This window comes from Ips typographus, linkage group LG9 (assembly GCF_016097725.1).
Source record: "Ips typographus isolate SLU linkage group LG9, UJ_Ityp_2.0, whole genome shotgun sequence".
Taxonomy (NCBI): domain Eukaryota; kingdom Metazoa; phylum Arthropoda; class Insecta; order Coleoptera; family Curculionidae; genus Ips; species Ips typographus.
Window position 1 is genome coordinate 5,198,883 of NC_138430.1, and position 19,266 is coordinate 5,218,148.

The 19,266-nt window shown below is 35.3% G+C and overlaps 3 protein-coding genes across 4 annotated transcripts; 1 reads left to right on the forward strand and 2 right to left on the reverse strand.

The window, feature by feature from the left end:
• Positions 1–6,665: 6,665 nt before the first annotated feature.
• Positions 6,666–9,124, reverse strand: LOC145733395 (beta-galactosidase-1-like protein 2). The gene is made up of 8 exons (XM_081986179.1): positions 8,813–9,124; positions 8,541–8,760; positions 8,272–8,492; positions 7,941–8,213; positions 7,506–7,886; positions 7,214–7,450; positions 6,965–7,162; positions 6,666–6,906 (listed from the first exon to the last, which is right to left on the reverse strand). The coding sequence occupies exons 1-8, from the start codon at positions 9,075–9,077 to the stop codon at positions 6,719–6,721; spliced, it is 1,983 nt and encodes a 660-aa protein (XP_081842305.1). The 5' UTR covers positions 9,078–9,124; the 3' UTR covers positions 6,666–6,718.
• A 737-nt stretch (positions 9,125–9,861) lies between these two features.
• LOC145733397 (uncharacterized) lies at positions 9,862–18,420 on the forward strand. 2 transcript variants are annotated; one of them, XM_081986182.1, is made up of 7 exons: positions 9,862–9,979; positions 16,978–17,183; positions 17,240–17,375; positions 17,430–17,563; positions 17,616–17,738; positions 17,795–17,927; positions 17,982–18,420. In XM_081986182.1, exons 2-7 carry the CDS (start codon positions 17,148–17,150, stop codon positions 18,065–18,067), a joined length of 648 nt encoding a protein of 215 aa, XP_081842308.1. In that variant the 5' UTR covers positions 9,862–9,979; positions 16,978–17,147; the 3' UTR covers positions 18,068–18,420. The 2 variants fall into 2 exon arrangements, with proteins under 2 accessions (XP_081842308.1, XP_081842307.1); XM_081986181.1 differs by lacking the exon at positions 9,862–9,979 and adding an exon at positions 14,118–14,386.
• On the reverse strand, positions 10,000–12,281 carry LOC145733396 (gustatory receptor for sugar taste 64e-like). Its single transcript, XM_081986180.1, has 8 exons — positions 11,459–12,281; positions 11,225–11,410; positions 11,028–11,173; positions 10,850–10,975; positions 10,644–10,798; positions 10,402–10,585; positions 10,258–10,347; positions 10,000–10,205 (listed from the first exon to the last, which is right to left on the reverse strand). The coding sequence occupies exons 1-8, from the start codon at positions 11,679–11,681 to the stop codon at positions 10,149–10,151; spliced, it is 1,167 nt and encodes a 388-aa protein (XP_081842306.1). The 5' UTR covers positions 11,682–12,281; the 3' UTR covers positions 10,000–10,148.
• Positions 18,421–19,266: the final 846 nt, after the last annotated feature.

Here is a 19,266-nt window from a genome sequence, read left to right on the forward strand (position 1 = left end):
AATTTTCCAACAAGACGGTGCACCTCCACACTATTCACTTCCCGTTCGAGAATATCTGAACAATCGAGATATTCCTGGAAGATGGATTGGTAGACGTGGTCCCATGGAATGGCCTGCGAGATCACCCGACCTCACTCCGTAGGACTTTTTTCTATGGGGGCATTTGAAATCTAAAGTCTATGCAACACAGCCGGCCAATATTGCAGACCTTAGGCAGAGAATAATACATGAATGCCGACAACTGACACCGCAAGTCCTCACAAATGTTCGCAAACTCGTCGCTTATTTCCATTTCCAAGTCGCTTGTATTATTGTATGGAAGTTAACGGAGGTTATTTTGAGCCATTAATTAAATGATAATCGCTATTTGCTATTATTTCTGCAGTTAACAAAATGCAGTTAAAAATAAACACAAAACGTATTTTTTATTTTTTTTGGTCTCAATTCAAAGCAAATGTACAAATAAAATAGTGCAATTAATTCCTTATGAAATACCCTTTCCAACGATGTGCCACACAGGGTATGGTGCCATTTGAAAACTTAGTGGGGGTGGCTATGGCGGCAAAGGGGCTGATGGCAGAAATTCAAATCCTACGTAAAAAGATCTCCCCCTTGCAATCTTTGTTGACGTGTCTTAGCATTTTTTAACAGATAAATTATTTTGGAAGATATTCAGGGTGGCTACTTTTCATTGAAAAACCGTGTATAACTATTCTCGTTCTCTTTCTGGCCTTACACTAGTAACCAAACAAGACATCTTAACCAAACATTAATAAAAGCCGTGGAGTGGATATAATTAAAATTCCCTAAGGCGGATTCAGTAAGTTCAACTCCGAGAGTATATCGCGATTAATAAGAGCCTCGGATGGGTAATTAAGAGACATCCAGCGCCAAAAAGACAATTTATAATTAACATGTGTAAAGTTGGGGCCAAAACAAACTTTTTAATTGTTACAAATTGCTGAAGTTGCACTGAGACGTAATTAACTCCCAACCTCGAGCCTGAACGTAATTTCCTCTTAGATAAACGAAGGAGGCGGTTAATTCTGTCGTCCTTCCTGAACGCAAAAATGATCGAGTATATGGTGTTATATGGTTAACGAAGAGGATCATGACTGGAAAGTGGGATTTGATATTCTGCATTCACGAGTACAAGCGAACAATGCCAGAAATAAAGTCGGCAAATATAATAATAACATGGACTCCATTCATCCTTAACCTAATTTGATAAGCAAATTTGACAGTGTTCGCGTTGAATAGTGGGCATAAAGCCATCTTTGTGCAGGCAATTCGAGCCGAATAGAATATATTTACACGAGAGATATGATATCAAAAGGGGGAGTGTTACGGGGTACTCGGTGAATAAAGCCATAGATTGACTGGGAGGACAAAGTGGTAATTCAAGTCACGTGCCGGGCTCAATCAGAGCACAAAGGCGCGAATTTTCTCCCTGATCAGAACGGGTTACGGCGTATACAAATCATATATAATGCCTTCGGGTTGCGACACTGGAATTTCTATTGGATGGTCTTCGATCCGCTGGATCGATGTTGTTTTCCAATTTTCAATTCGCAGATTTGAATACTAAATGTTTTACTATTTTTAACACTTTTCTAGATGCACTGTTGACCATGTTCTCCATCATTTCTGGTGTTACTGGCGTTCAGAAAATGTGAAAAGCGTCTGTATTTTCTGCCAATCTGCACTAATTTTGATGGCGTTGCGGAGCGTTTTCTATTTTTCGTTCATGATTGTAATTTCTCACAGACGAGCGCTCCCGACGCTCGTCCTCAATATTGCATTATCATTATTTCCACTCAACATTTATCCAATTTCGTCCTGTTGCTGCAAAATTCCCTCTAACCTTATTTATCCTCGGTTTACCTTCTCGTCTTTTTCATTTTTTTTTTTATTTTAGTTTAGTATTTTACACAAATCCATTAAAACCATAATCAAATGGCCAACAATATTAGATATACAAATCCACTCTTTGAAATCTAAATACAATCTTGGGATTTTATTGAATACTCCACATTCACATACATAGAAATTGCTTCTTTATTCAGCTCAAGTAAATCTCCTCTCAGACTAAATTCACTTTTTTCAAATCAGATTTACTTTGCAAAAGACTTCTCAACACATGTAGGACTGGTATACTGGGATGGTTAAACTATATTGTTTCATTATTTTATAAGTTATCAAGTGAAGCATCATATGACCTTAATACGTTCACAAATAAATCGGTTTGGCACTATAATTCCCGTTGATCGTTCCTTCTCTGAGGGATTTTAAAGCTTCGACGGTTTCAATTTTGCCAATTCTTTTCGAACGGTTTCTCTTTGAAAGCGACCGACTTGGAGAAATCTTGATAAAGGGCTTCTATAAGTGAGAATAGCTGAGGGAATAATATCGTAAAGTTTACAAATCCCAGCCGGAATTGTGACTTTTATGTGCCCGCAAGCCGATTTCGGTACTTTCCGGATTCTTTCCTTGTTATTTTGACGGGTGCGCTTTCCACCGTTTAATAACCGACGATAATTCAACGCTTCAAAAAATTAAAACACAAAAACTGTATTGTAACCCTTATCTACTGTCATTTTTACATTTCATTTGCACGAAATAATGGCAGAGTTGAAAAGGGTTGTAATCGAGTCGGTGTCCAAACAACACGATAAGGCCCTTCAAGGGTTTCAAAACCTCAAAAAATGTTGCTACCCTTAAATATGTCAAGAAGAAAAACGCAAACACTTCAATAGTTATCACTAGATCAAGGCAAATCCCTACAAATGTTAGGGCTACCCTATGCGACTATTATTCACGGTTTAATTGAGAGTGGTCGTATGTGAGAATCGGTTTATTCAAACTTGGACCCTTCAGATTTGTGGGTGATTCTCCTTAAATTATTTTGGGAAAATTGCAATTTGGGTAGGGTTGTAAGTGGTGGTGAATTGTATTAGGTTTTTTCCTGATAATCACTCAAAGGCCCCACTTGTTAGAGTGGTGTCGATAGGGCACATTTAGGGTGGGTGTGGTAGATAATATCAATATTTATTTTGCACAGTGTTTGTTGTTTGAACGTTACATGCAAATTATCACAGCCAAAAGCTTGGTCTGTTGGTCCAAAGTCTACAAGTGAAACATCTAGTCATGCAGCATTTACAAAAATCTCATCACAGTGGAAGTAGCTTGTGATTGGTTAAAAAAGCAGCCAGCAAATGCTGCATGTGGACTTACCATGATGCTAACCGCTTATGTGCAGCACTTGCAGAAATCTCAGCACAGTGCGAGAAGTTTGTGATTGGTCAAAAAAAGCAGCATTCAGCTTGGTGCTTTTTCTAGACCAATTAAAAACTACGATCAGTGATTAATTTACTCAAAAGCTGCATATACAGGAAACTTGACAGTTTGACATAATACTTTTTGACTGACACCAAGTTGTTTAGTATGCTTTTTCAAGTCCGTTTCGTAGTAAATTAAAGAAGCAAACCGTGCCAACCCTAAAAAGGGGACAAATACTAATTTCTTTCTTGTTTTTTCTTCGTTTCGGTAACGCGAAAGAGTGAAACAGAGAACGAGGATTTATGTTTCTGGCGCACGTGCGCGCGATAGTGATGAAGTATACGGCCTTGCCCCGCGAGATAACGCCCTCGGGTATAATAGGATTTACTATACGTTACATAATGGACCATTCTGTGGCGTTTTCTTATTCTTTCTGGAGATAAAGTGGCGAAATACGCGACGATATCTAGTTATCAGCGGTGGCGCAGCGCCTCCGCAACCGGAAATGAACGAATCTGGCCGATAAGAGTGCCGCCACCATGCCGCTCCACAATACGAATATAATGTTATCGGGGGCGGGCTTTTTACCGCCTTTTGTGTTTAGACCGAGCTTCTTTCCACCGAGCTTTTGTCTTCGCACAATCGAACCTGATTGTTAATTGAGTTTGCGAGGATGTCCTTCTTACTCTTAAAGATTCATTAACAAACGATCTACCGTTTAAATTGTTTCTTTAAAAAAATGTCAATCTTCAAATCCTAACAACCATTCTAGACCGCCATTTGCACTGTCGAACTTCAAGCCCAGCTTAAGTTAAGCGTGGTCCAAACTGTAACTTTATACAACTGTATTCTACACAGTCTGAACCACACCTAACTTAAGCTTGGCTTAAAGTACGACGGTGCAGATGGGGGTTAAGCTGAGTTCTCATAAGCGCGTTTTGCGTCTGACGTCACTTATTTCCTATTGGTAGAAGCAAAATTTTAAAATAACAGCCCTCAAGAAGCCGAAAATGTTCAACTTCTTGCGTCTGTTTGTAGTGTTGGATGACGTATAAGGCAAAAGTTATATCTGAGTGTAAAAAACACTGAACACGGTCACAGCACAGAAAACTGTAACAGTTAAGTTAAAAGAATAAACAAAATATTAAACAAATTGTGACAACTGACAATTAAAAATATCCTGTTTAGAAACAACTACTGTGAACAGGGAAAAAAGTTTTGCCAGATCTGTCAGCTGAAAATTTACTGGACCAATAGGGAATAAGTGACGCGTCATATGTCAGTCTCATATTCAAAGTTTCCTTCCCTTTTTCAATTCCTACAACATTACCACCAGTATATTTAGTAAAAGTGGTATACAAATTGAAACCTTTAAAAAGCCATACTTTATAGGGTATCCATGACATTAAATTAATCCCTTACAACTGTATACACCCATTAAGGTGCACCTGAAATATTTCAATTCCCTTATTGTGATAGACTTAATTTAAAGTTACATAAATTTCCAAGGATTTCCAATCTACGACTGGGCTTTTGAAGCAGGTGAATTTCATTTATTTCATTGTTTCGTTTTGCCCTTTCTACTAATGAGTAGCTACTTTGACTTGGTAATTTGTACCTTTAATAGAGGTCGCTTTATAGGATTCTTTGTGACGCCTTTACTTAATTATTTTAACGAACAAGGTTTAATTAACCCCGGTTTTTGTTTATAACGTGTGTGATGTAAAGGTTGCCAAACCGCCACTCTCTCAAATTACTGCTATTTATGAAATTCCTATTGGGCTAAAAAGACGGATTCATTAATATTCATTGGCTTAGTTAAGGCGTATTCAAGCAGTTTTTAAAACTTTTTAAATTCTTGTAAAGAGGCAGATATTTTCCGTCGGGCATAATAAACGCCTTTTTAACTTCCAACGTTGGAATTAGCTGGTATTGAAATACAAAGCGTACTCAACAACTTAAAAACGCGACGTTTATCACTTTTCTTGCGAAATTCTTAACTCGATTGCCGGGAAAGGCGAATTCCGCAACTCAAGGCATGAAAACTGAATTATTGGTAATTTTATTGCATTTAGAACGTTTTTTAAAGTTGTCTAAAGCCTGAAGGTACCAAAATGATGGTGTATGCAGCAATATGGCGTGAAACAAGACGGGGGAAGGGGTGAAATTGTTTTGGCGGGGCGATTAAAGGGCGACCAACCGTGCAGTAACATTGTTACTGGGAAAATTGTCAGTGTTGATGGAAATTTCTGAATAGATTTTCCAATGACCCTCTGGCTATGTTTCCCTGAATTTCCTAGATGTTGTTGTATTTGTTTTTTACAAGAGTGAAAATCTATGCAAAATTGCTCGTCTCTCAATCAATGTATAGTGTCTTTCCCTAGTTATGTTAATTATTCATTATACTTTAAGCTAAGGTAAATATTTCAGTACAGTAACTAATTTGTGATTGGTCAAGAAGAAGCAGCAACTGAAAACTGCTTTTTTTTACCAATCCCAAACCACCCACTGTATTGAGATTGATGCAAATTGTGCACACTAGAACGATAAAATAACCAATTGCTAATAAAATAACTAACTTTTAGTTACAAGCCACTACAGTAGTTCACCAACATGTCAGAACAATATTTCATTAGAATCTTGACTTATGGCGAATATAAAGTGTATATTTCAAACCAATAGTGGTTTATGGCTATAAATTTGTATAAAAATTATGTTATTAAGTAAATGATATTGTAAGGTACGTAACGTTCTACCTCTACTAGTTTTGAAGATACAAATTTTCCAACTTACTTCTAGCTGTAAATGATTTTTGGACTTACAAGGCTCAGCCTTAGTTTTTATTTCAGTACGGCCTTGTTTCTTAAGTGTCGTTAATGAAACTTTTCTGTATATTACACGAGTGTTCAGCTATATATACGACCAAAAATGTACATTAGTAACTTTAGTAGTATTTGAGATATAAATTTCCAAATTTCCTTTTACCAGTCAGTGTGTTTTAGGCTCACAAAGTTGATTTTTATTCCAGTACGGCCCTGTTTTTCAAGTAACATTACGGACTTTTTTCTGTATATTACGAGAGCCTTCAGCTATATCTACCTTAAAATCACGGTTATTCTATTCACAAGGCACACACTTGGTTTTTGTTCCAGTACAGCCCTGTTTTTTGACTGTCATTAATGAAATATACGGTCCTAACTTTACTAGTTTTGGAGATATAAATTTCCAAACTTGCTTCTACTTAAATCCTCGATTTCAATATTAAAAACTGTCAAATTTCAGCAATAAAAATGACAATTTTAACAAACGATATCGTCTATTGATATAACTTAACTAAATTACCAAATTTTGGGAACAAATGTTCATTTCAGTAATTTAAAGTATAATTTTTCAATTTGAGTATTTATAATACCCTTTTATTGTGTTTTAGATATACAATTTAGTAAACTTCACCATACTCCAAACCATCAGAAAATTGGATCAATCCATTTTCGGGACTATAAAAATGCTCCAAAAACAGTATTTGATTCTCTCCCTTTTGCAAAAATGGTCCAGGAAGGTATAGAGTTTTTTGAGGGCCTATGGCTGCATAACGTCCCAAAGGAAATCCATTAACAAAAATGATTCCTAATACAGAAAAAGTAAATTAAAAGCGCTGAAATGTTGTAGTTGCACCAACCCATACCTTTACCCCACCCTTTGATGTCTACAAAAGTGTCCAGAGGTTCAATGTCAAGTGTCAAAGTAGCGCTATACACTGCTGGACCTGTCAAACCCTCGGTAAACTCCTCCCAACCTTCCAGACTGTTTACCCATTGTTTTTTCAGATCCAAAGGGATGATTTGCCAGTCTGTTATTTTTTCTTCATTTATCTTGACATCCCCTATTAAGAAAACTCGATTAAAGCCTAATTTACGGTATGTTTCAATCATACCTTGCCATAATCCTTTAAAAGATTGGTTATACTGGTTGTATTTGCCACCATTCATACGACCCATTTCCTCCACAACCAAATCCAAGGTAGCACCATTCAAATCTTCTTGAGCAATCACAACGCTGGAATCTTTCAACCTCCAAAAACCAAACCCATCCAAGTCCTCCACGTACTTTAACTGTTTTGGGGCTATCAGTTCACCGTTTACCAGCACCATCACGTGATCACAAACGTGACCTTAACAAAAAAACCATTTTATCGAACTAGACAATAATTCAATAAAACAACTAACCTTCAATAGTTAGAACAGACTGGGCTCTAAGATCAACATTTTCCTTACGATAAACGATGTAACCGTTGCTTTGTCCTGATCCATCATTAATGTCAAGTTTCTCCATTGCAATTACGTTTTCACTAAATACAATCACAGGGGCGTTGTCATTGAGCAACGTTTTGATTGGAATGACGTATTGGATTTTAATTGCCTCGTACGCCACTGGAGCAACATGTACAGGTTGGTCAGGGAGTAAAGTTTCTACAGGATTAGCAGCCGTAACTAACTCCTTGAAGATGTAATATTTGTCTGTGTAGTTCCCGTTTTCGTTCAAAGGAGCATCGTAATCGTAACTGGTTGTGATGGCTTCAAATCCGGAATTATCAAACTTGGTGTTTTCTACAACCATCGGAATTTTCAGAATATAAAGTTAAAATATCACGTGAAAATTACTCAAAGTGGCGCCACTGTTAAACGCAAAATTAGTGCCCCCATGGAACATATAAGCGTTGAATGAAGCGTTCCGTTCCAGGATTTGTTCCAAATAGGTTCGAGTCTCGTCTAGGGACTTGGTGGAGTGGTTAGTTCCCCAAAAATCGAACCAACCATCCCAGTATTCCATTACCATATGGGGGCGCCCTGGTTGCAATTCTTCTAGTTTGTCAAGTTGTTTGTCGACGTTTTGTCCCAGATTTGCAGTTTGAAGTAGTAAACCCGGTAGATTGCCTGAATGATTTTCGAAATATTGCCACTGTTTTATTTGTAATTCGGTGCAAATTATCACCTTTATCCTGATGTGATAAAGGACTATCAGACGTCACTAGTAACTCCACTATACCATTTGAAAGGAAAAGTTGTCTCAATTCTTCTAAGTAAACTTTGTCCGGTTGAAATGCGTCTCCAGCTTCCTGATTTCCATATTCGTTTTCCACTTGGAATGCTATAACCGGTCCTCCCTTTGTAAATTGGAATGCAGCTAAAAGCGTCAAGAGCAGATTGAAGTACCTGCAAAAATTTAAGTTAGTCACTGCTTAGATGATACTCAAGACGTACCTAGTAACAAATTTCATATAAGTTGGTTCTGAAGTCCTGAAACCCATGGTTTCCTCCCTCAAAAGCCAGGCAGGGAACCCACCATAGTTGTATTCAGAGCAAATGTACGGTCCAGTTCGCAAAATAACAAACAAGTCTTCTTCTTTAGCAATATTGAGAAACTCCTCCAGATGCAAAAAGTCCTCAAATTCGGAACCACCCTCACCAAAATCGTATTTACCTTAACAACACTTTAAGCACTCTATTATAAGAAGGTTTAAGTAGGCACTCACCTGATTCAGGTTCATGAAGGTTCCATGGTACATAAGTCTCAACGGTGTTAAGTCCAGCTGCCCTGATTTTCTTCAGTCTGTCCCTCCAGTAAGCTCTAGGAACTCTAAAGTAGTGCATGGCACCACTGTAGATCCTGATCAGTTTATCGTTGAGGGTGAAATAGGACTGGTCAGCGTTTAAACCCTGGTTAATTCCATTACCAGTGAAATATTCGTAATTTGTGGGCAACGAAGCCGCAACAGGACCTAAAGCTCCTATAGCCATGTTGATAGGATTTAGGTCTGGTCAAATAGGAGGAAATTCAACTACTGTTTTCTTATAGTTTTAAAAAGATGTATTATAGCTAATCTAAAGTGTACGTAAATGATTATCTAAAACAAGTAATTGTTCATGTTTATTGAGATCAACATAGTAACTTATTATATAATTTTGATTATGGATTTTTATGTAGATATAAAAAACATCTTTACTAACATGTAAACAATCAGTTTTGCACATTACAAACAAAGTGTTAGTAATGTGCAAAACTGATGCAGAGACTGCCGTTATAAGACGAAACTTCTTGGTGAATTTGGATATTATTAATAATTAAATTTTTTTAAATATAAAAATGTTTGCCCTAACAACAACATTAATGGCAAAATAGCAATTCTACTCGATTTTATCGCGAATATGTAAATAAACACTTGAATTTCGGGCCGTTGATTAGTTGTATTGTCAAGTGCATTGTTTTGCGTCAATTAAATAGTCAAATATAAGGTTTTCATATTGTTTTCTGCAGTATTAAAATCGATAGAATCACACACTTTAATCTCAATCAATAATTTTGGAATGTAAACTACGTGGAGGGTAAATGAGGGATAAACTGGTCTAAAATTGTTAGACATTGCAATTCAAACTGTTTGCTTAAGATATATTATATTATGAATGATGTTAAATAACTGAGTTATTTGATCATAAACACTGATTGTATATGACAGTTCCCACTTCAACAGCTAATAACTCGGTTACTTTGACAGTTACAGACTCAGTACTCTTTTGATCTTCATAGTAGTAAAGTAAAATAACTGACTTATTAAGCAATCAGTGAGATCTAAGTGACAAATTTTAGGGATCTACAGTTTTTTGAAACACAATCCAGATAACCGGAAATTTGACTGCAAAAAGTTAAGTAGTAATTTTAGCAGACCATACAGTAAATTCATTAGAAATTGAGTGTATTACACATTCGCCAAGAGTCAACGTTTCCAGCTTGAGAACTGACTTTATGGTGAATATCAAAGCTCCTACAGATACTGTAAAAACTCACAAATTTATTATTGTACGTGTAAGTCACTAATAGTCCTGAAATTTTATAACCACCAGCTCGTATATTATAATAGCGGAGATAATCTGCAAATTACTTGATCAAAAACAGCCTTCACACTCATTATAACTGAAATACCTTTAAAAGAAGTGATTTTTTGATTTGAAAAATCCTTGCCCCTGTTATAATTGGTGGTGAAACTTTTAGGTGCATGATGAATCGTTCAATCTAAAACCCTTTATGGTTGTGAATTCAAGAAAATGGGTTATTCCATGCTTTTACCTCAAAATTGTATACTTCACTAGGCGTTTCAAATAATTTAGAGGCAATGTCTTTGTTTTTTACATCGATTGCTGAGGCAAAAAATATTACTGCGGAAAATCGCAGAAGAATATAGCAAAATGAAAATGCATAGTACAGTTTGCTGACTATTCTAGTGTCTTGTTCCAGCCCATATTCTGCTCCACTGTAACATGTTAGCCAGTTATTGCTTTGTTGTGAATTGTGAGAACAGCTTAACTGACTCAAGTAGGCCTAAAAGTTGGTAGAGGATTGTGTAGAATTTGTCAGCAAAAGATACCAAAACCAACGGGGAAATGCTCTTTTCCAGTTCAGAGCAAAGTTCAGATAATTTGTTGTAGTTTTCTCTAGTTTGTTTCCAGTAGGCTACGTCCCTAACCTGTTTCACTTGAGTCACATTAAAAAAAAAACTTTAACATGGTAAAGTTACCCGGAGTTTCACTAAAAAACCAATTTTTGACTCAATTTGTTTCAGTCTGTAGGTGAAACATATACACAGTGATATGATGAAAACATCTACGTAGTTCCAAATAATAGTCCATGACCAGTTAAACACCTGAAAAGTGTTCATTTAAGTATTTTTGAAAGAAAAATGTGTGAACTTATACTTGGACAATAACAGCAAAGTAAACATTGTAAGGAAAAACCATAAAAACAAACTGAAATATGGTTTTAAAGTAACTCTCCAACTTATCACTCCATGGTAAATCGTTAGTTAAAATCCCCAAAGAAGCGGTGAAAAAACAGTGTTCCCCTAAAACTAACCATACAGATTAGTCACTAATAAAAGATTCACCATCATTACCTAAAGCAAGAGTAAACAGTAAAGCAGACACAACTTTGATTTTAACTCCAAAATTTTCAATAACCAAATAGGGTTGCATAATATTGTCAACTTCCGTCCATTTTTTCATCAATCTAGGCCACATTTTAGCAACACTAACAAACTGAATCTTGAACAGAAACGTGGTCAAGTAGAACACCACCCCACCTGAAAATCATCTTCAAAACCACTTTAAATCATCTTATTACTACTTACTTGTGGCAGAAAACTTCTTAGGTTGATGGAAAAAATAATTAAGAAACAATATCAACATTATAAAAGACATTCCCGACATTATTACTGATGCAATGGCCTTCCTGGATGACCATTTGAAGCTGTAGAAGTTATGCGAAGTTGTAACGGGCATTAGTAGGAGGCACTGACCCAATTTAACTAAAAAATTGAGGGAATTTTGAGTGCTCTGTAGTTCTTCAAACATTATTTTGTTAGGTCTAGTTTAGGAATAACCCGCATGTGTAAAAAAAGATAATATTGATGTTATCGTTAATAATTAAGTTGTTGCTAGTTTTGTTTGGATCGGTGAGCGATAATATTAACAAAAGAGTGTTTAGATAGTTTATTTTAATAATACGTTTGGTTTAATTGTAGTTAAATGTTTGAGTTTTGGGGAAAAAAAGCTTTTGAATGAAACCTGTAGTAGAAAAATGAAATTCCAGTAGCAATCCCAAAATAAGTGTACATAACAGTTTATTAAAAACTAAAGCGTCACTAAATCATATAAGCGGTTATAAACAGAATCTAAAATTAAAAATTCCAATTTACGCCTCAGTCTAAATTAAAGCCTCTGTCATCGCCTTTTAATCTAGACATTTGTTTTATTTGGCAACTATTTAGAGATACAACACATTTTGTAGAACATGATTGTAGGAGACTGCAATCTTGAATATTTTGATAAAACCGTATAATCATTTTATTAAGGTAATAACATAAAGGAGCCTAACGCCTCTTCAACCACTTTAAACGGTCCATAAATTTAACCGACAGGGAATTTTTAATTTGATACTTTTCCGACACCAAAGCGGCTTTAGTTTGACCATTCAATTAAGTCTCATTGACTGTAATGACTCATTTGTTTTAATAATCAACTGAGTTAATACCAGGGGAATTATCAGAAAGCAAATATTCCACCTCATTTAAGTAAAAGTACCTATCAAAAATAAAGTAAATACATTTCTAAACCATAGGGTAAAATCAAGTTGGTTTGTCCTCCAGCAGTTAACGTCATTTGGTCAAAATGGCCCCTGGAGGACAATCGTCCAGTAATGTTTAATGAGCTTAATAGTTTCAAAATAATAGTTAAAAACAAATTTGATTCTAACAGACTGAATAATAAATTAATTTTCACGACTAATTTTCCAACCAAACTAAGTGCATCATAAATAGTAAGAAAATGGCTTTCTTTCATGGCACAGGTTGATGGTTAACAGCTTTAACCCTCGTAAACACATGCAATAACCTAGAGTTTCCCCCTATAATCTATCGCGCCCTTATCCATTAAGGGCACAACAATTTCCTATAGTCGCATGCAACTTTCAGACCTTGTACATAAAAACTTTTGGGGGGCTCTGTTAATTAATTTATTGATTGATCAATCAACTGTATAGTTTGTACAATTTGTTCTAAACAAGTTTAGAAGAAAATTAGTTAAATCTATTTTTTCTATAAAAATGTATTATTTGAACAGTGTGCAAAAAAGAGGATTTGAAAGGCTACAGGATGATAAACTTATTCACCCTGTAACTATCAAAATGACGGAGAAGGAATGTTAACAGAAAATGTGAAATTGAGCATGGATTTTAGCTTTGTTTTTCCCATAGAAGTGAATGAAGAGTCAAGTTTATAATTTTTATAGTACAAGGTGGTATAAAACCTACCAGACAATATACTTACTCACCCTGTAACTATTAAAATGACTGAGTTTTGTTAAAATAAATATTGTCTTATCTGTTATTTAATTTTACTCTGATTAATATCTTTTTCCCATTAAATAAGTTTAACATGTGACAATTGTACGACATTCTATACAGGGTGATGAAAAGCGAACTTGAGAAGCTATACAAATAAATAGGTATAGTAAATCTCGAAACAACCTAATTAATAACTGATAAAATAAAAACTGTTGAGTTATTTTACTTTAGCTTATTCAGCCGTTTCCTGAAATTTCGATTGCCATACAAGGTGGGCAAAAAATAATTTTAAAAAGCTGATATATTTGAGTTCAATCTGTCTTCATTACTAAAAAACTCAGTTATTTGACATTATACAGTACATAACTATACAGGATGGTCAAAAATTGATTTGAAGAAATTAAAACCATATTGCATCTTTCTACAACTAATAAATTTAAATTTTTTTCAACACGGTGGACCAAATTAAAAATAAGTTTTTACTCAAATAATAATTTCTGGGACTTGCTGTAACTGACGTGTTTTGCTTGATTTTTGCAAACAGAAACTACACGTATTGTACCAAACACATGTGAAAAGCACCTTTTAACTTGCTTGCAGTCTTTTGCAGGAAAATACTACTTTCTGCACTTGTTAGGTAAATAAAAACTTTAAAGTACTTTGCGGCTGAAAACACACAATTAACGTTTAATAAGTGCCATTTTCCAAACCTCGTTTAGATCGCAACATTAAATTCAATTATCCCCTTCCAAATTAGTGTGAAGCTGCCAAGTGTGGTGTGGCCAAGCGTGTGTAAAGTCGTAAAATAATTTGATTTTTGCTCGAAAACGACACATTACGAGATTCCGGGAGTCCTGTGGGAGTGGCGTCGGTTTCGTGTAGGCAACACGACCCTGTATAATTCGTAAAAGAATCCCCTCGGTTTAGTTTAATGCGGTGAGCTGTGTGGTGCACCGGATGCCACTTGTTATATGCCCTGGTGTTTTGGTGCTAAAATTCGAAAAGTGTAATAATAATAATGGAAGTCGGGTTTAAAAATTGCTTTAGTTTGTGTCCGAGTTGCGTGACATCGTCAGCTATGAATTGCAAATTAACTACCTGATGTGGGTGAAGTAAATGGATGCTCTAATAGTAATTGCAATGAACTTTAGTCAGACAGTTTTTTCAAACATGAAACAGTATAGTGTGTTTATTTTGCTAATTCTGACAGTTTGTAGTAAGTATTGTATTTATTAAGCAGGATTAAGGGTTTGCACCAGAGGGGTAAAAGGGAAGACATTTGAGGTAAAGTGTTACAAAAGCCTCAAGATTTTGAGATAACATTTTTGTTGCATCTTTGAAAAGCTCTGAGAGGACACCACCAAATCATCTGTCAAAGTTTTCCTATAATCTTTGATCCACTCTGTATATTGATTTTTATGCACACCTAATTTGCAAAAATTATCAGAACATAGGCTGTCTGAAATGTTTACAACAAAGTAGCAGCTAAATGGTTTATTTTTATAACAAAAAACTTTGTCTTGGAAAAAAATATAACCGGTACTATTAACGGTCTTTCACCTAGACTCATTAGACACTAATTTCAAATTTGTTTTTGGAGTGTTGACACTTCGGACGTACCATTTTCGTTATTAGATAAACAGCTAGCATTACCGCATCAATTTCTTCCGCATTTATTAATAGGATTCCGGCAAAACTAGAGTAATTTTATGAATGAGCTTCACTCTAATATTAGTTGCTCTTTTTGTAGACAAAAAAAAATTTCTATTACATTGGATGCAGTTTAAACTATCCCACAGGCAAAAAATTGGGGGAGTATTATACAAAATTAATGACCTGAAGAGACAAGCTTACCCTCTTAAATAATTGTAAGCGATCGCTGCAGGGGACTATTTTGCTACGAGGGGTGTAATAAAATGCCAAACTTAATGGAGATATATTTTACTTCCTATAAACTAAAGACACAAGGTTAATCCCATATTTGGTTTCAATCTTCTTAGAAACCATTTTTCAATAAATTCTGATTAGCCTAATTTAAGTACACCCACGCCCATAAATTAGCTAAATCATTTAACAATGCAATAATTATTTCATTAAGAGTCACCAGAACAACGGCAGATGTTATTCGTGTCGCACAATGTAAAATGGGCATTAAATTGGTATAGTAACGACCATAAAGTCATGAAATTATACTTCTTGATTTGACGAATTTGTCCAGTAGTTTAATTAGCCCAGTGGTACCTACAGTCAAATGATTTAGAAGCTGAAAATCCATAGGACAGAAAAATGGTGACTTGTCCAATATTACCAGTAAATTCCAATTTGACCAGTAAATTTAAGGTTTTAATTGAAATTTGCTTCAAAGATATCATTTTCCTATCATGGCTGTCATCAATAGCGGCACTGACAGACTGTGAAAGTACCAGGGATGAGTTTAACAGCAACTTACAAACATTTTTGCTCTTTTTAAAATTTTTCGTAACTTTTACCGTTTTTGAGTTGTTTAGCAAAAACTGGTTTGATGCAACAAATTTTCAAATTAACCGTCTTGACATCCTTTTTCCAGTGGTGTTGAGCAAAAAATTGCGTACAGGGTGACCAAAAACAGTCAATCACCATATTTTTCATGCACACCCTGTATACTGGAAGCAAAAACCGTCCTGCAAACTTACGGTGTTGGGTTAAGGGTTTCATTAGAAACATTTTTGGCCCCATGCAATTTTTCACCGTTTTCGAGTTATTTAGGAAAAACTGGTTTGGTACAACAAATATTTAAATCAGTCTGAAATTGAACGCGGTTTAAAGGACAGTCTGATTGTCATGGACAAATACGCCTGCAAAACCCACTTGGAATAAGAAAATTAATCTTTTAAGCACTTTTTTGGAATCCTCATTAAATTTCCTATCCAAACAACCAAAAGTTTTGGTCTCACTTATCTTTGTTTCTTCATGTTAGGCGTGTTTGAGGGGGTAGCTCAACCACCTTGTAACTGCTCTAACCGTTTCCCACACTCGAAATTGAGTTATCCACGGGAGTCCACCCCCGAAACTATCTCCAGCACATAACGACTAAATTCTATTTATTGATGGAGAAAGAAAACATCCCTGTTTTAGGGGTTTGCAGACGACAGGGGGGCCATTGTCAGTGAGTCACCCTCATCCCTCAGGTTCAGACATATTGACAGATTACTCTTTCACCCTCTCTCTGTGTACCAAGAAAGTTTATTTTTCTCGCATGAGAAAACACTAAATTCTGATATGGCTAAAATCAAACTAAAGTGTGTGTAATAATACAATTTCATTAACAATAATTATAAACAAACTTCCATCAATTTGTCATATAAATATAATGAGACTCGTAGAATTTGCCTACACTTTTTTAGTGTTTTTGTGGTATAGGAACTTTGCCAAACACCCCAGGAAATAGTTATGAATGACTGCCCAACTTCCAGATGTGCACCGTTTATAAATATAGAAATTTATTCAGGTTTTCCTCAATGAATTTAGTAAACACGATCGCGCTCTTAAGTGTTTGGAAAAAAAGTATCAGAGCGGAAATGTTGGTTGTTGCAAACCACTATTTCTGTCACAGCCTTAAACCGTGCCTGTGTCGTGTATATCGAACCAGAATCTTGTATAAGTGTCCGCAATTATGTCGTTGACTAAAAATAATTTCCTAAAGTTACCTTCACACCTGGCTCTTGAGTAACTACGAGTAGTCAGACAAAGAGACGTGTGAATTAATTTTGAAAATAGCTCTACTAATTAGGGGAGGGACTTATTGTAATGTCTGTCTGTTTATTTCAGGGATTTCTGCATTGAAAAAAGTTAAATCCACAGTACCTTTAGCGGCAAAAGTCCACGACACCATAGTATTGAGATGTGACTACGATCTGGAAGGGGAACCACTCTATACAGTTAAATGGTACAAAGGAAAGTCTGAAATTTTCCGGTTTGTACCTAAGGAAGACCCCAACATGCAGATATTTTCTATACAAGGAGTACAAGTAGATGTGAGTACTCTTTAATTAGTTTAATTAGAGGTGATTAACATTAATACATTTTGCAGCTGAGCAGAAGTAACGCTAACGAAATAGTACTGATAGATGTACAGCCAGAAGTGACAGGTCGTTACAGCTGCGAAGTGTCGACTGATGCCCCAAATTTCTACACTAAATCCAGCTCTGGAATTCTTCATATAGTTGGTAAAAGATAGTGTTAATTTCCTATATAAATAATATTTACAACTGTATTTGCAGAGTTACCTAAGGCTGATCCTATTATAGAAGTGGATAAAGTTCGAACAGGACATACTAGTATTATAAGAGCCAATTGTACTACTCCACCATCTTATCCACCAATGAATGTTACGTGGTACATAAATGGGATCAAAGTATGTGATTGCAGCTGTACACGAAAATTGTCATATAAGATTTATTTTGCAGGTTATGGAAATTGGCAGAAGATCAGTGAGTCTTGATCCAGTTTTTGCTTATTCAAAGAAACTAAGGCCCCCTCATATGACTATTTCTCATGTGGAAAAAGAAGTGGACGAAAACACTTTTCAGGTATTTTATTTCAAAAGTTTTTTAAATTATACTTTCTCTAACTGAATTTATTATAGGATGGACCAATCAAAGTCCAGTGTATTAGCACGTTGTTCAATATCTACAAAAGTGAAAACGTTCGATATATTGACAATGGCAGCCCACAACCATGGCCCTCCTCTGTGATTGGTTTTACTAATAAAGCTACAAGTAAGCTAAAATTACTCATGTTTTAAGCCTGACTGAAAAAAGGTGTATTTTCAGATCTGGAGCTTACTGGAAGAACAATATGGATTTCTGTGGCTGTTGCTCTGGCTGAAAAATTCACATTTGCTTTTCAAAATGTTTGATTCCATGTATACTGTGCAATAAGTATCTATAGCAACTAAATGTCTATGTAATGTATGCAATAATTAATGTTGATTGGTCAAAAAAAAAGCAGCAAACTGAAAGCTGCTTTGATAATAAGTACATGTAATCCAACTGACTGTTAAATACGTAATTAAGACAGAAGAACTATTTTGAGGCGGGTTTACTATTTAGAATGTATCATAGTTGTAAATATGAATTAATATTAGATGAACGTGACGTGATATTTTGCTACCTACTCAGTAATTATTAATAGTATGTAAAAGTGCAAACAAACTTATTCTCACTTAAATGTGTTTCATTTTGTACTGAAATAAAGTGAATATGAATGAGATTCTGTGTGATAGTTTGACTTGTTTGTGCTAAAAATTGTGAATAGAGAGGAATGGCAAAGAACAATAGATAGGGTGCTTGCAATCAAAACTGATATCAAAGTTAGTACAACAATTTTTTTTCAAACGAGTCATTTGTACGAAAACCAATCATTTTTGTGAAGAATTAAGACAAAAAGCACAAACAAGATAGAAGAATACACAATACCAACTTCCGAAAAAGGGCTGTTATATCAAAACAACACCATAAATTATGTAGTAAAATTTGTAGTGATGTACCATCAAACCAAAAATATTTACCATTTCTCTGCACCCAGGGAAATAGGTTTACACCCACTTGCAGCTGGGTGAACTCAACTCTCAGATCGTTGGTTTCAAATTTAACTGTTTTTCTTTTTGTTTTTTGGAACACCCTGTATAGGTTCAAGTCGGACATTTTGAGTGTTTTACAGTCGCTGAAACCCCAAAAATGACGGAGAAATTTTTGTTGTTGAAAGTATAAATTATAATGTTGAAAGCTTCAGTATCTAGACAAGAAGGTGATGACTGCTTTACGTTAGAATTCAACGATTCTGTAATATTGCTTGTCTAAGCAAAAATCTAAGGTTTAGAAGGTTTTCTTTAAGATAGTTTACTGCACCAACCATCAGTAAACTTATATTAGTTTGAACCAAATTTTGTTTTCCATGATGATCACTAACAATAGTAATTCTATAATTTGTTTCAAGCTAATTTGGATCTTATCTACACCCTACACCGAATTACACATAAAATAAGGCCAAATTTGCTACAAAACACTTTAAAAGGTTATTTCAAACTTGAATTGATGCACAATCATCGAAATTTCA

Bases quoted from the DNA above. Each gene is read 5' to 3' on its own strand.
- LOC145733396 (XM_081986180.1), bottom strand. From the start codon at position 11,681: ATGTTTGAAGAACTACAGAGCACTCAAAATTCCCTCAATTTTTTAGTT. The intron at 10,976-11,027 runs GTATAAGTTCAC...AACACTTTTCAG, and splicing joins ACTTTGCTGTTATTGTCCAA to GTGTTTAACTGGTCATGGAC. The intron at 10,206-10,257 runs GTATTTCAGTTA...AGTAATTTGCAG, and splicing joins AAAAATCACTTCTTTTAAAG to ATTATCTCCGCTATTATAAT.
- LOC145733397 (XM_081986181.1), top strand. From the start codon at position 14,287: ATGGATGCTCTAATAGTAATTGCAATGAACTTTAGTCAGACAGTTTTT. The intron at 17,376-17,429 runs GTAAAAGATAGT...CTGTATTTGCAG, and splicing joins TGGAATTCTTCATATAGTTG to AGTTACCTAAGGCTGATCCT. The intron at 17,564-17,615 runs GTATGTGATTGC...TTTATTTTGCAG, and splicing joins GGTACATAAATGGGATCAAA to GTTATGGAAATTGGCAGAAG.
- LOC145733395 (XM_081986179.1), bottom strand. From the start codon at position 9,077: ATGGCTATAGGAGCTTTAGGTCCTGTTGCGGCTTCGTTGCCCACAAAT. The intron at 8,493-8,540 runs GTACGTCTTGAG...AAATTTTTGCAG, and splicing joins TATATGAAATTTGTTACTAG to GTACTTCAATCTGCTCTTGA. The intron at 7,887-7,940 runs GTAATTTTCACG...CGATGGTTGTAG, and splicing joins TAACAGTGGCGCCACTTTGA to AAAACACCAAGTTTGATAAT.